This window comes from Ictidomys tridecemlineatus, chromosome 8 (assembly GCF_052094955.1).
Source record: "Ictidomys tridecemlineatus isolate mIctTri1 chromosome 8, mIctTri1.hap1, whole genome shotgun sequence".
In the NCBI taxonomy this organism is placed as follows: Eukaryota; Metazoa; Chordata; class Mammalia; order Rodentia; family Sciuridae; genus Ictidomys; species Ictidomys tridecemlineatus.
The window spans coordinates 77,055,211-77,069,198 of NC_135484.1; the positions used below are offsets into that span (position 1 = coordinate 77,055,211).

The 13,988-nt window shown below is 30.7% G+C and overlaps 1 protein-coding gene across 3 annotated transcripts in view; it reads left to right on the forward strand.

Moving 5' to 3' along the window:
- Ibtk (inhibitor of Bruton tyrosine kinase) overlaps positions 1-13,988 on the forward strand; it is a 78,151-nt gene that overhangs the window by 29,086 nt on the left and 35,077 nt on the right. For 2 of the 3 annotated variants that reach the window (XM_078019693.1, XM_078019694.1), the window contains exons 13-18: positions 486-572; positions 1,580-1,662; positions 1,749-1,786; positions 2,147-2,243; positions 10,497-10,598; positions 12,616-12,733. In XM_078019693.1, the coding sequence (XP_077875819.1) occupies positions 486-572; positions 1,580-1,662; positions 1,749-1,786; positions 2,147-2,243; positions 10,497-10,598; positions 12,616-12,733 (525 nt within the window). The remainder of the gene's footprint in view (positions 1-485; positions 573-1,579; positions 1,663-1,748; positions 1,787-2,146; positions 2,244-10,496; positions 10,599-12,615; positions 12,734-13,988) is intronic. The other variant, XM_078019695.1, reaches the window with a different exon arrangement.

A 13,988-nucleotide genomic window follows, 5' to 3' on the forward strand; every position in this document is an offset into this window, starting at 1 on the left:
GTAGTATATTGTATATAGTAGGGATATTGTATATTGTATAATATTCACCTCATGTTTTTGGCAAAGTTTTGTTGTATAGCATATGTAAAGTGCCTGAAACAGTATGTGTCACATTATAAATCAGATTCTTTGTTATTCTCTATTTTAAGACCTTTTTGTTACTTGCAAAAGAATAACATTAATTGAGGATTGTGAGAAGGGGAGGAGTGTATATAATATTTCTATTTAATAATGCTGAAGGATTTCGTGTTATATCTTTGATTTGCTATTTTCAATAAATATATTTAATATATTTTTAATTCTAATTAAAATCAAAGAAAAATTAATTATTCTTAAATATTATAATGGGGTTTGTTGAGATACTTTTCTAAATGATGATATGATTATGTTCAGATATGGACTAAATTGTTTGATTTTTGTATGTTTGTGTATTAATCTTGGTAGTGGAGTGTATCCACTTGTTGATTTTTTTATTTTCTTGATAGGTTAGATGAAGTCAGATTTGAAAATGAAAAAATTAATGTTATTGCTAAGAAAACTGGTAATAAACTGAAACTGAATCAGAAAAAATGGTAAGTTAGATAATGAAGATAAACTTTCATGTCTGGATTTTGGTGTACAAATGTAGAAATCAAAGATCTTAGGTAGATATCCTCTTACCTTTTCTAGTGTTCATTTTTGGAAATTTTAGAGAGCTATTAAGTTAATGGATAAAACATTAACTGCTCAATAAGACATTGAAGGAGTTCACTCTTTCTGATGTGAATTTAAAAATTTTTTTTCTTGCTTGAATTTTCTTATTGTTAATAGTATTTGATGTAGTCCTAAAAACCAAATTGTATATTTCCATCATTATGATGACTGTTTCCTTTAGTATACTTTTTTCTATGAATAAATATGCTACTCTAAGTATATTTATTATCAAAAGTTTCATTTTAAGTATTTGTAGGTGAAAAGTTTTGGAGAAAAAGAAACTGTGTAGGTGTCCAGACTCTGCTTGGCACAAAATAGGTACAAGTAATTGAATTAAAGAACTTTAAACATGGAGTTGCTTTAACTCTTGTTAATACTTTACATGGAAATAAAAAAGTAAAACCAGGAGAAAATCTTTTTTGAATATTTATTTGTGCTCAGTTTTCTTTTCAAATGTTATCTTTTTATTAAGACTTAATTGTTTTCCCTGAGGTGGAGGGAGATGAAGTACGTTATTTATATGTATATCCACAAGATGTTTATTCTCTGCCACCTTTATCTAAAACAAAATATAAAGTTAAGCCAAATCCTTTGATATATTTTATTTGCTTAATAATGTAAAGAAATCACTCTTGCTTCAATAAACATTTTTCTTTTTTCTTTTGGTACCAGGATTTGAACTTTGGGGCACTCAACTACTGAGCCACATCCCCAGCCCTATTTTGTATTTTATTAGAGACAGAGTCTCACTGAGTTGTTTTGTGCCTTTCTTTTTGCTGAGGCTGGCTTTAACTCGAAATTCTCCTATCTCCGCCTCCCGAGCTGCTGGGATTATAGGTGTGTGCCACACCCAGCTTCAATAAACATTTTTATTTTTATTTTGCAGTTCATTTCTGTGTGATGTGACCATGAAATCAGTAGATGGAAAGGAATTTCCTTGTCATAAATGTGTTCTTTGTGCTAGACTTGGTAGGTATATTTTTTGTTAACTGCTGATTTATTTGTTTTAGTCTTGTTTCACTATTCTTATTAACATCAAACTTTTTCCCTTTCAGAATATTTTCATAGTATGCTGAGCAGCTCGTGGATTGAGGTAAGACTTAAATAGAAAGCACCTAGGCAAATAACTAAAATTCTTTACACTTAGAAGTTAGAATTGATGATAAAAGGCTTTTGAAATCAAAATAGTCTTATTTTTATCTAGAAATGTGTTAGGAATGCTAGTGTGTTCCTTGTTTTCTGAAATTTTCTTTGTTCATTTTTTGTTATTTTAATATTGAATGTAATTTTAGCTTTGTGTTTTATAGATTTATTTTTTGCTTTTAATGTGATTTCTTATCCAGAGTTTTTTATATCAAATAACTCAAGTTAGAATATAGTCGTACTTTATTTTAAACTGCACAATAATGTTTAAAATTAATTGTTTTCCTTTATTTTATCTTAATTTACCTAGGCTTCCAGTTGTGCAGCTCTGGAAATGCCAATACATTCTGACATACTGAAGATTATTTTGGACTACCTCTATACTGATGAAGCTGTGGTGATAAAAGGTACTTTTAGAAAATTTTAGATTGTGTATAATAAAATAATGATAAAATAAACATGAGACTTAATTTTGACACTACTTTAAATAAGCTGTCATTAGAGGCTTAATTTAAAATAAGCAGTAAGATGATTACTAACAGTGAAAGAACAGAAAGAGTTTTCAATATCCCTTGAACTCTTTGAAACTTGTCTGTAATATTGAATGGTGTATGGATTGAGGTCAAGACTTAAATAGAAAACACCTAGGCTTTCTATTATATTTAGCAGTTCCATTTTCAATTACTCTACAATTGAGATGAATGGAGAACAGGGAATATAGTTTTGTCAAATTCCTTACTTAAGTTGTTTCATGCCTATTTCCCCCCATGTAATAACACACCAGAAGTGAAAGAAGTAGATGAAGAATTGAGCCACAATTTATGAAGAGACTACATTTATATGCTTTGTCAGGCAAGACACCATATTTTAGTTGTACAACATCAGGTTTCTTTAGTTGTTGGAGTGGTATTGAGTGTTCTGTGATATTATTTTACCATTGTTTTTTAGCCTTCGCTGTATATTAAGGATAAAAAATTTAAAGTTCCTGCCTTTATTTTTAAGAAACCTACAATCTAATGTAAAAAAAACAACTACATAAGAAAACAAGTATAACTAAACAGAGTAACCCTCTAAAAAATGGGTACATTTTTGAGAAATTAACATCTAAATATATGTGGGGAAATCTGAACAGTGTTTGTAAAGGATGTAGTATTTAACTGAGAACAAATTTTCTAAAGATTTGTGTACTTTAAGAGGATAGTGGAAACATTGGTACTTTTCCTCTACTTCTGTCATTTTTAAAAAAAATTATTATTATATACCATAAAGTTTATTCTTCGAAAGTGTATGATTAAATGGTTTTTAGTATATTTCAAAATGGTATAGCTCAGCATTTTCTAATTCTAGTGCATTTTCCTTACTCTAGTAAAGAAACCTTTTACCCAGTAAGCAAATACTTTCCACTCATCCACATCCTGGCCCCTGATAATGACTAATATACTTTTTTTCTTTCTCTTTGCCTTTTCTGCACATTGCATAAAAATAAAATGAAACATTATGTGCCCTTTTGTGTTTAACTTCTCTTACTTAGCATAATGTTTTCAATTATTATGTTATAGCATATACTAGCACATCATATTTTCTATTGCCAAATAATATCCTTTTTGTAGATATACCACATTTTATTTATTCATTCATCAGTTGATGGACATTTGAGATATTTTCACTTTTTAGCTATAAGGAATTATTTTTGTGGACTTGTGTTTTTGTTTTTTTAAGCCATGTACCTAGAAGTTGAAGCGCTGAGTCATATAGTAACTCTGAAGTTAGTTTTTAGGAACTGCTGAACTTTAAAAAGGGGCTATTTTAACTTTCTTACTGGCAGTGCACATCAAAGTTCCATTTTCTCCACATCCTTCCGATACTCTTTAATGTTTGTTTTCTTGTAACTTCTAGTGGGTGTAAAGTAGTATAACATTGTGATTTTGTTTTGCATTTCTCCAGTGATGTTGAACATCTTTTCATGTGTTTTATGACCAAATGTGTATCGTTTTTGAAAAATGTTTAAAAATTTGGGCCATTTTTATTTCAATTAGTTGGGTTTTTTTTTTTTTTTTTGTGCCAGGGATTAAACCCAGGGGCACTTAACCACTGAGTCACATCCCAACCCTTTTTACTTTTTATTTGGAGACAGGCTCTCACTTAGATGCCTAGGGACTCACTAAGTTGCTGAGGCTGGTTTTGAACTTGTGATCCTACTGCCTTAGCCTCCCGAGTTGCTGGGATTACAGGCTTGCGCCAAGGTGCCTTGCTTGTTTTTTATTATGTTGTAAAAGTTCTTTATATACCCTGGGTACAAGTCGATTATCATATGTATATATTTTTCTTGTTCTCTGGGTTATATTTTCATTTTCTTTATAGAGTCTTTTAAAATATAAAAAGTTTTAATTTTGTTGAAGTCCAGATTACCTATTTTTACTTGCTGCTCATGCTTTTGTTGTCATATTGAGAATCCATTGTCAAAGCTGAGGTCATGACAATTACTTCCTGTATTTTCCTCTTAAGAGGAAATCATGGGCTGGAGATGTGGCTCAAGCGGTAGCCGCTTGCCTGGCATGCGTGCGGCCCGGGTTCGATCCTCAACACCACATACAAACAGCGATATGTCCGCCGGGAACTAAGGAAAAATAAATAAATGTTAAAATTCTCTCTCTCTCTCTCTCTCTCTGTCCCCCCTCTCTCTCACTAAAAAAAAAAAAAAAAAAAAAAAGAGGAAATCATGTCGCTCACATTAGAGTCTTTGATTAATTTTGCTTAATTATTACCCCAGCTGTATTGAGGTATAATTCACAAATATGAAATTGTGTATATTCAGATATACAAGGTAATGTTTTGACATATATATTACTTGTGAAATGATTATCATAATTAAACTAATTAATATATGTATCACCTTAAATATTTAATTGTTTTTTTTTGGTGGGGGCAAGAATGCTTAAGATCTCTCTTGGCAAATTTCAAGTATACAACACATTATTATTAACAAACTTGTCACCTAGCAGACCAATAAGTCTCTAGAACTTACTTGTTTGTAGTATAATTTACAATGTTCTGCATTTCTCCCATCCCTGGCCCTAGGTAACTACCACTTTTGTAATTGAGTTAGTTATTTTTTTTTGTGTTGTGGGTTAAGGGTCCAACTTCCTTCTTTTACATGTGTTTATCTAGTTGCTATAGTATCATCTGTTAAACAGGTTTTTATTTCCCCATTAAAGTGTTTTGTCACTTTCCTCAAAAATCAGTTGATTGTAAATGTAAGATTTTATTTTTTGTTTCTCAGCTCTGTTCCATTGATATATTTGTGTCTTTTGGCCAGTACCACACTGTCTAAATAACCATTGCTGTGTAATAAGTTTTGAAGGTGAGAAATGTGAGTCCTCCTCCTTTATTCTGTTTCAAAATTGTTTTGGATCCTGACATTTCCATATGAATTTTAGAATTAGTTTGTCAATTTCTGCAAAAGAGGTAGCTGTGGTTTTAATGGTGATGGTAATGAATGTGTAAATCCGTTTGAAGATTCTTACCATCAACCATGGTTGTCTTTCCATTTTTTGTCTTTAATTTTTGTCTGTGATTTTTAAGATAGCTTTCAATGTACAAGCCTTGTTTTTCCTTTATTAAAATTATTCCCAAGTATTCTTTTTCCTGCTACTTTTAAATTGAAATGATTTCAAATTTTCATTTTGGGATTGTTCTTTGCTACTGCTTAAGATTGCAATTGGATTCTTTTACTAGTTCTGAATGTGTTAAGTGGATTTCTTAGGATTTCCTTTATAAAATATCATGTTATCTGCAAATAGAGATGATTTTACTTCTTCCTTTATAATCTGGATGCCTTTTTCCTGCCTAGCAACTCTGACTATAAGAACCTCTTTTACAGTGTTGTGTGGAGTCTATCCTTGTGTTGTTCCTAATCTTAGGAGGAAAGAGTCACTATTAGTTAGTTAGTTGTAGGATTTTTTTATTTTTATTTTTATTTTTTTTGGTAATTGTTTATCAAGTTGGGGAAGATTTTTCTATTCCTGGTTTGAGTGTTTTTATCATGAAAGGGAATCAGTCTTCATTAAATGCTTTTCTGTATCTCTTGAGATGATTAAATCACTTTTTCTGTTCCATTTTTGTTCATTATATTGGTTGATTTTTATATGTAGAATCATTCTGGGAATATTCTACTTAATCATGTGTAATTCTTTTTTATGTTACTGGATTCAGTTTAGTATTTTTTGTATCTATAATCATAAAATGGATATTAGTCTTAGTTTTCCTGTAATGTTCCTGTTTGGCTTTAGTGTCAGGACATTGTTGGCATCATTGAATGAGATGGAATTTGTTCTAACATACTTTTGAAGAATTTGGGGACAATTGGTGTTAAACATTTGGCCGAATTTGTCAATGAAGCAATCTGATCCTGCACTTTTCATTGGACAAAGATTTTTAATTACTAATTTAATCCCTTTATTTATTGTAGATCTGCTCAGTTTTATATTGAATCAATTTAAGTAATGTGTGTTCTACAGATTTGTTCATTTTATCTGGATTTTTGCTTTGTTAGCATACAAATCTGTTCATAGTTTGTAGTGTCTGTTAACCTTTTTTATTTCTGGTTGGTTTTATCAAGTTACTTTTTTCTTTCTTGATTTTGGTAATTAAAGTCTTTTCTCTAGTTTTTTATTGATCATTTTCCTAAAGATTTGTCAATTTTATGATTTTTTTCCATAAAACAACTTTGAGTTTTGTTTGTTTACCTTGTTTTTTTGTTCTTGTTTTGTTGATTTCAGCCTAATTTTTATCATTGTTTTCTTTCTGCTTGCTCTGTGTTGGCTTATTCTTCTTTTCTGTAGTTTCTTAAAATGGAAGCAGACTATTGGTTGGAGATCTTTCTTCTTCTTTATTACTGCCCCCTTTTGTATCAAATGGATATTTTCTCCTTTGCTTTTGAAATGCTCTTGTAGAAGTAATTTTTTAATAGTTACTCTGGGCACTGTAATTAATATCATATAAGTTAAAACAATCCTGTTCGTATTAATGCTAACTTAATTTCAGTATCATTTAAAAAATGTTGTTTCTTTATAGCACCCTTTCCTTCCTACTCCTTTGTGCTATTTGTCATTCATATTACACCTTTGTATATTACATGCCCATCAACATGGATTTGTTATTGTTTTATGCAATTGTAAATAAAAAAGGTTACGAAGAAGAATACATTTATATTTTTATACTATCTTTTTTACTTATTTGTGTAGTTAGGTTTACAGATGTTCTTGATGGATTTGAATTATCTTTGAAGTGCCCTTTTAGTTCAGTTTGAAGTTCTACTTTTAGCATTTCTTGTTAGAGCAGATTAACTAGAGACAAATTCTCCTTTTTTATTATTAATCTGTGAACATCTCAATTTCTTCATTCTTGAAGGATAGTTTTGCTAGATAATAGAATTCTTGGTGATGGTCTTTTTGTTTTACTATTATTAATATGCCATCCCATTGCTTTCTCTTGTCTTCATGGTTTCTGATGAAAAAATCAGATCTTAATCTCATTGAGGATCCCTTACACATGATTAGTTGTTTCTCTCCTGCTGATCTCAAGATTTTCTTTAGTTTTCAACAGTTTATTGTATCTAGATGTGAATACCTTTGAATTTACCTTACTTGGAGTTTGTGTGCTTTTTGGATATGCAGATATATTTTTTAAAGAAATCAAATTTGAAAAGTTTTTGGTCATTATTACTTAATATTCTTTTTTTCCTTTCTCTCATTTTTTCCTTCTGGGACTTTCATTTGTATCTTGGTATGCATAGTGGTTCTCTATAAGGACTTTTGGGTTTTGCTCATTTTTCTTTCTGTTCCTTACATTACATTAGGTAATCTCAACTGACCTTTAACTTCTCTTTAATGATATTCTAGTTTTATAAGACATTGTCTTCATTCTTTAATTTTTTAAGCAGGGTTTCTTTTAGTTCTTCAGACATATTTAAAATAGGTGATTTAAAGTCTTATCTAGTAAATCTGAAGTCTTTCTCAGCAACAGTTTCTTCTGCCTACTTTTTTTTGTTTGTGTGCATAGGTTATACTTGAATTTTTTTCATCTTTCATAAAGTTTTGTTGTTGAAAATTGGACTTTAAATAATATAGTGTAGCAGCTGTGGAGATCCAGATTCTTTCCTCATCCACAAGGTTTCTTTTTTTGTTTTTTGTTTTTTTTTTCCGACAACTTTCCTGAACTAATTCTGTAATTTCTTTATTCATCCTTTGTGAACACTGAAATGACTGCTTGGTTAGGTTAGTGATCAGCTAATTATTTGAGAGACATTTCTGTAAATGCCTGGAAATAATAAATCTTCTCGCTTTTGTGTGTTGGGGACTTGTTGTCATTGTTCTGGCAGTCAGTTTACAACTCAATTTATTTCCTTTTGTGCACAGTCTCAGTGTAAGCCAGAGGTAAGAGGTATGGCCTTTAAAAGTCTTTGCTGGGTATGTTTTTAGCCCTCTACTTGTGTATAGCTAGATTCACAGGAATATTTTGGAAGCTTTCAAAACCTCCTATAGACATCTGTATTGGTTTGCTTAGGCTGCCAAACCAAACCAAACAAACTGAGTGACTTAAGTTACATATAGTAATTTTCTCATGGTTTTGGAAGCTAGATATTCTAGAGCATGTTCTGGCAACATTGGTTTCTGATAAGAACTTCTTTCTAGATTTGCACATATTGCCTCTTGCTATGTCTTCACAAGGCCATTCCTTAATGCATATGTGTGGAAAGAGAGTAAGCAAGGTCTCTGTGATCTCCTCTCAGAGGTATACTAATCCTGTTGAGTTAGGGCTCCAACCTTATAGCCTCATTTAATCTTAATTACTTCCATAGAATTCCTATTTTCAAATACAACACTGGGGATTAGGACGTCAACATATGAATTTTGAGGGGCATTATATGCATTTTGTCTAACAACATTCTATTCTCTAGGATTTCTTTTTAAGGTTTTTTCTATCTGCTGCTTGTTTGCTCCAACTGTCATCTCAGGCAGACTCAGTGTTAAAATGATTACTGCTAATTATTTTCTTTTTGTATTTTTTTTAAAGAGAGAGAGAAGGAGAGAAAGAGACAGAATTTTTAGTATTTATTTTTTAGTTTTCGGCGGACACAACATCTTTGTTTTTATATGTGGTGCTGAGGATTGGCCCCGGGCCGCACGCATGCCAGGCAAGCACGCTACCGCTTGAGCCACATCGCCAGCCCCACTGCTAATTATTTTCAATAAAGGAAAATGTTGGTCTCATTAGGGAAGCTTTGAGTTAGGTCAAATAAAGACAAGTTATTCTAGTTGAATTTCAAGGGAAGAGCTGACAGGTCAAAATATTGATAGTTCTTTGATAATATTGCTTCATAACCAATTTTGTTTTCTCCAGCAGCTACTAGGCTGCTCATTTTCACTGTAATTGTGGATCTATTGGTTTTCAGTCCAGGTTGAGTATCATTTATCCAAAATGTTTGAGACTGTATGTGCTCTTTATAGTCTCAAAATTTTTGGAATATTTTTGTATTGTAATGAGTTATCTTTTGAGATGGGACCAAAATCTAAACCTAAAATTCACTTATGTTTCATACATACCTATTACAGATAGCCTGAAGATAACTTTACACAATGTTTTTAGTCTGTTTCTGTTTTGACTGTGACCTGTCTCATGAGGTCACGTGTGGAATTTTCAACTTTTGGTCCCTTATAAGTACTCAAAAAGATTTGGATTTTGGATTTTGAATAGGGATGCTTAACCTGTTATACCATGTAGAAAAGGAGAGGAGGAATTTAATAGGAAAAGCTACAATATCCCAAATGTCACTGTTCTTGGAAAAAATTCAGTCACTTTTCTTGAGTAAACATACCCCCAAATTACTGCAAGCCTTTGATTTCTAAATAAAGTTGATTTAGATAATTATTGGGAGTCTTCTCATTGCTTTTATGGAAGAAAGGATTTCTAAAAGTTGTTAGATTATCATTCATAATGACCTTCCCTCTTCCATTTTTAAAATCCATTCGCTATTCCTTCCTAATCCTTTTTTTCCCTTTTTTTTCCTCCTATGTCATTAGAGATTATTTTTTTCTTTTTCTTCCTTCCCCTTTTCTCCCTGTTTCTGTTGTTACTTGGCTGTCGCCTAGGAGCATTTTATAGACTATTGGTAGTATTTAGACAGGGTCTTGCTAAGTTGCTGAGGGTCTTGATTCATTGTTGAGGCTAGCCTTGAACTTGGAATCTTCCTTGCCTCAGCCTCCTGAGTTTCTGGTATTATAGGCGTGCATCACTGCACCTGGCAGGTGTTTTTTAAAATGTTGTTAAATGATAAATTTATTTTAAATATGAGCAGAGATTTGACTTTCTCTAAAAACATAGGAGATTGTAAACAAGTCAGCTATTTCGTAGCCTTCTAGTAGTAGTTGAACATTTTATGGTCTCATGTGAGCCAAGGCATTTTAGTGTATTTTTTCAGCTTTCAACCTAAAACTTTGAAATATTTCAATCTATTTATTTTTTATTTTAATTCTTATTCCAACATGTGGAAAGTAGTCATGTTTCTCTTTCCTAATGTCTTATTTACATCACTTTTTCCCCTAGGAAGGTATAATTGTTATAGCTTAACAGAGTAATGCTTGTTTTCTTTTTCTTTTTAGAATGTCAAAATGTGGATTTTATTTGTAGTGTTCTTGTGGTAGCTGATCAGCTTCTTATAACTCGATTGAAAGAGATTTGTGAAGTAGCATTAACTGAAAAACGTGAGTAATTTTAAATTAGAATATTAATGTTTTCAGATTGACGAATAACTATGACTCTTTATGTTTACAGTAAAATACATCATTTTTTTGTACCTTGAAAAGTGTCAAAACTTTATTACATGTATAAGTATATTCTTATCTCAGAAATATGTGATAATATGCATCTTTGAATTGAAATATGATGTTAATTTTTATTGCAATGTCATAAAATCATGAATAATAATGTCATTTATTTTGCAATTTCAGGAATAAGAATTTGAAAGCTAAATTTTTTTTTCTTTTTTTTTTGCTACTTTGCTGGTCTTGGGTATAGTTTTTAGCTATTCATTTTCTACTGAAGGTGGAAGTTTTACATGATTCTTCCATTAATGTATCTCAACCTGGTTCATCTCTCAAACTATTTTCTCTCCATTATTTCAGTTAATTTCATGACTTTTCCTGAATACTCCAACTTTGAAATTCCAAATTATTTGTAATTTGTCCTTTATGCCCAGATTCTTTAGCTATCAAAGCTGATTACATTTTCCTCACCTTTTGATTCTCACTGTCACTATGCTAGTTGAGGTCACTGTTAATCATCCCTTCTGTGTAGTATTCTAGTAGTCTTTAAAATTCTTCTCTCCCTTCTACTTTCTTTAATCTTTGTATAGAAAGTAACAATGTTTTTTCTTTGTTTAGATATTTTTAATTGCTTTCTCTAGAATGCAGATTGAATTTTCTTAGCCTGATATGCAAGATTTTATTACTTTCTAAAATCTTCTATTTGTTTTGTTTTATTGATGCTTTGGTAGTATGGAGGTAGTTAAATTTTTCTACTTTGTACTTGCTAGGAGTTTTCTTAGCCTTGTTGTTCTTATTTGCTCACTTTCCTTGAGCACCGTGGATCATCTTCTCCTTGGTTATAAAAAAGAGAACAATAGCCTTGATCTTTTTTTAATAGTAAGAAAAGAAAATATGTTAAAATAAAGAACACAACATATAGTAGGTATAAAATATACACGTAGGTGATATTTTCACTTGTTCAGTTGACTTTCCTTGGCTATTCTGCATAGTTTCCTTTATTAATTCTTTAATACTCCTAGAACCTAGCAAAAGAAGTGTTCCATAGAAGTTTGGTCTTTGATTATTGGTCAATCTTTGTTCCCAAATAAATAATTTTAGAGAAGTTTTTATATGATCCAATTTTATTATTTATGAGAGGTGTGAGATGTTTTTATCATTAGCTGAAAGGTTAGTCCGGTAAGGTAGAGACCTTTATTGACTGCTGTTTCAATTTTTGAGACTATAACAGAGAAAGAATTAAAAAAGCATGGAAGAGGCCATGTGTAAAAAGCACTTGTATTCATCTGTTGGCTGCAGATCAGAGTAACTAAGAAAAAGAATAGAGAAGTTCAAGAAGTTACATAGGTAGAATATCTAGGCAAAATAGGGTTCTTCATACATCAAGTTCCTATATTATAACTATCTAGAGTCTTTCACAGAATATATTAGATTCAGCACTAGCATGAATAAGGTAAGATTTAGATGCATTTTCTAAATATATACATATATTCTAATAGATTAATCAACTTAGTGCATTTTACAGAATTATTTCGTCAGTTCCTCTTAGTCTTAATATCATTTTTACTTTTATAGAAGACAGAATGACTACTCTGCTATGCAAATGAAAAGGAAAGTTGTTCATTAATGAAAGTTAATAATAAAAAATTATTTGGTGGAAGATTGTCAATTCTTATATATTTGCTTTTAGGTGGCACTCAGTGTTTCTTTTATATTTTGTTTTGCTTAAAATTTTCATTTGTGTGTGTTTTTCCTTATAACCAATCTTTTGAAATTACTTTTGCATATTTGGGTGGAAGTTAAATTCTGTATTTTGCTCCAGAAAAAAATTTTGTATTTTTGGTAAAACAAAATAACTATTGTTTTCATTGTTTTGAATGTTGAAAGCTTACAAACTTAAGTGTATTTGTTTGTTTGTAGTAGCATGTAATTTTGTAAATCTTTTCTTTCTTTGTAGTTACCCTTAAGAATGCTGCTATGCTTCTGGAATTTGCGGCATTGTATAATGCTGAACAATTGAAACTGTCTTGTTTACAGTTCATAGGACTGAATATGGCAGCTTTACTAGAAGCAAGGTTAGTTCTGTGTACATATTCTATGACTTTTGCAAAAATGAGTGTTTATATAAAATAGTAGATATGTTAGTAATTTAAAAGTGAATAATAATAATATTTACTTGGAAATTTGAAGTAAACAAATTTGAAAATGCTAATGAGTTAGGAGTCAACATTTTTGAATTAGGGGGATTTGGAAATTTGTCAACTTTTTAGCAATATTTTATTGAAAAAATTAATATTTTTTAAAAAATATAAGGTCAAAATATTTTTTTTCTTATTATAAAAATCAGTAATGGGGAAAATGAAGCTTTTCCTGGTGAACATAGTTACTTAGATTAGAAGCCATATTTTTAGTTTTAGTTTAAAGCTTTATCATCTAGTTTCAATAGTACTTATAATAAAAACTAATACTTAGTTTCTCCTGTGTACTAGGAAGTTTTCCATAGATTACATAGATTAATTCATTTTATTTTTACAAAAATCTTATAAGTAGATTTTGTTAATATCCTTAAGTTGCAAAAGCAAAAACAAAGGCAATATTTTTTCTTTTATTTTTGGGAAAGAATTGAAAATTTAGATGTATATACTTGTTATAAATGATTTCAACTTTTTAATGACTTAGTTTTCAAAGTCAGAATGATCTTAAATTAATTCAAAATCATGATTAATGAAACATTCTAAAACATGATTGAAATACAGTGTTTTGGTTTATGGAAGTAAATCACAAAGAGATTATTAACAGTTGCCAGGTAGGGTTCAGTTTAGAGAAAATTCTTTTGCTATTTCAGTTTTTTTTTTTTTTAAAAAAAAGAGAAAGTGAGAGAGGAGAGAGAGAGTTAGAGAGAGAGAGAATTTTTAATATTTATTTTTTAGTTCTCGTCGGACACAACATCTTTGTTGGTATGTGGTGCTGAGGATCGAACCCAGGCCACACGCATGCCAGGCGAGCGCGCTACCGCTTGAGCCACATCCCCAGCCCTCTATTTCAGTTTTTATTATTTTTTGGAAAATTCTTTTGAATGCACATTAATGTTTTGAGATACTAGACAATGTCATTTTAAAATGCATTTGATATCCGAGTGTCAGAACCCAGCTAGAATTTCAAGCTAAATATAATTCCATTGCTGACATTACATTAGTAGTTCTCTTCATAGCAGTTTATTAATCTGTATCTCCAAATTAAGCTCATTCTGTTTGTCAACCAAAAAAAATATATAACATACATCAACTCCATCTAAATTATTGTATTGGAAAATGGTGTCAATATCTTTCA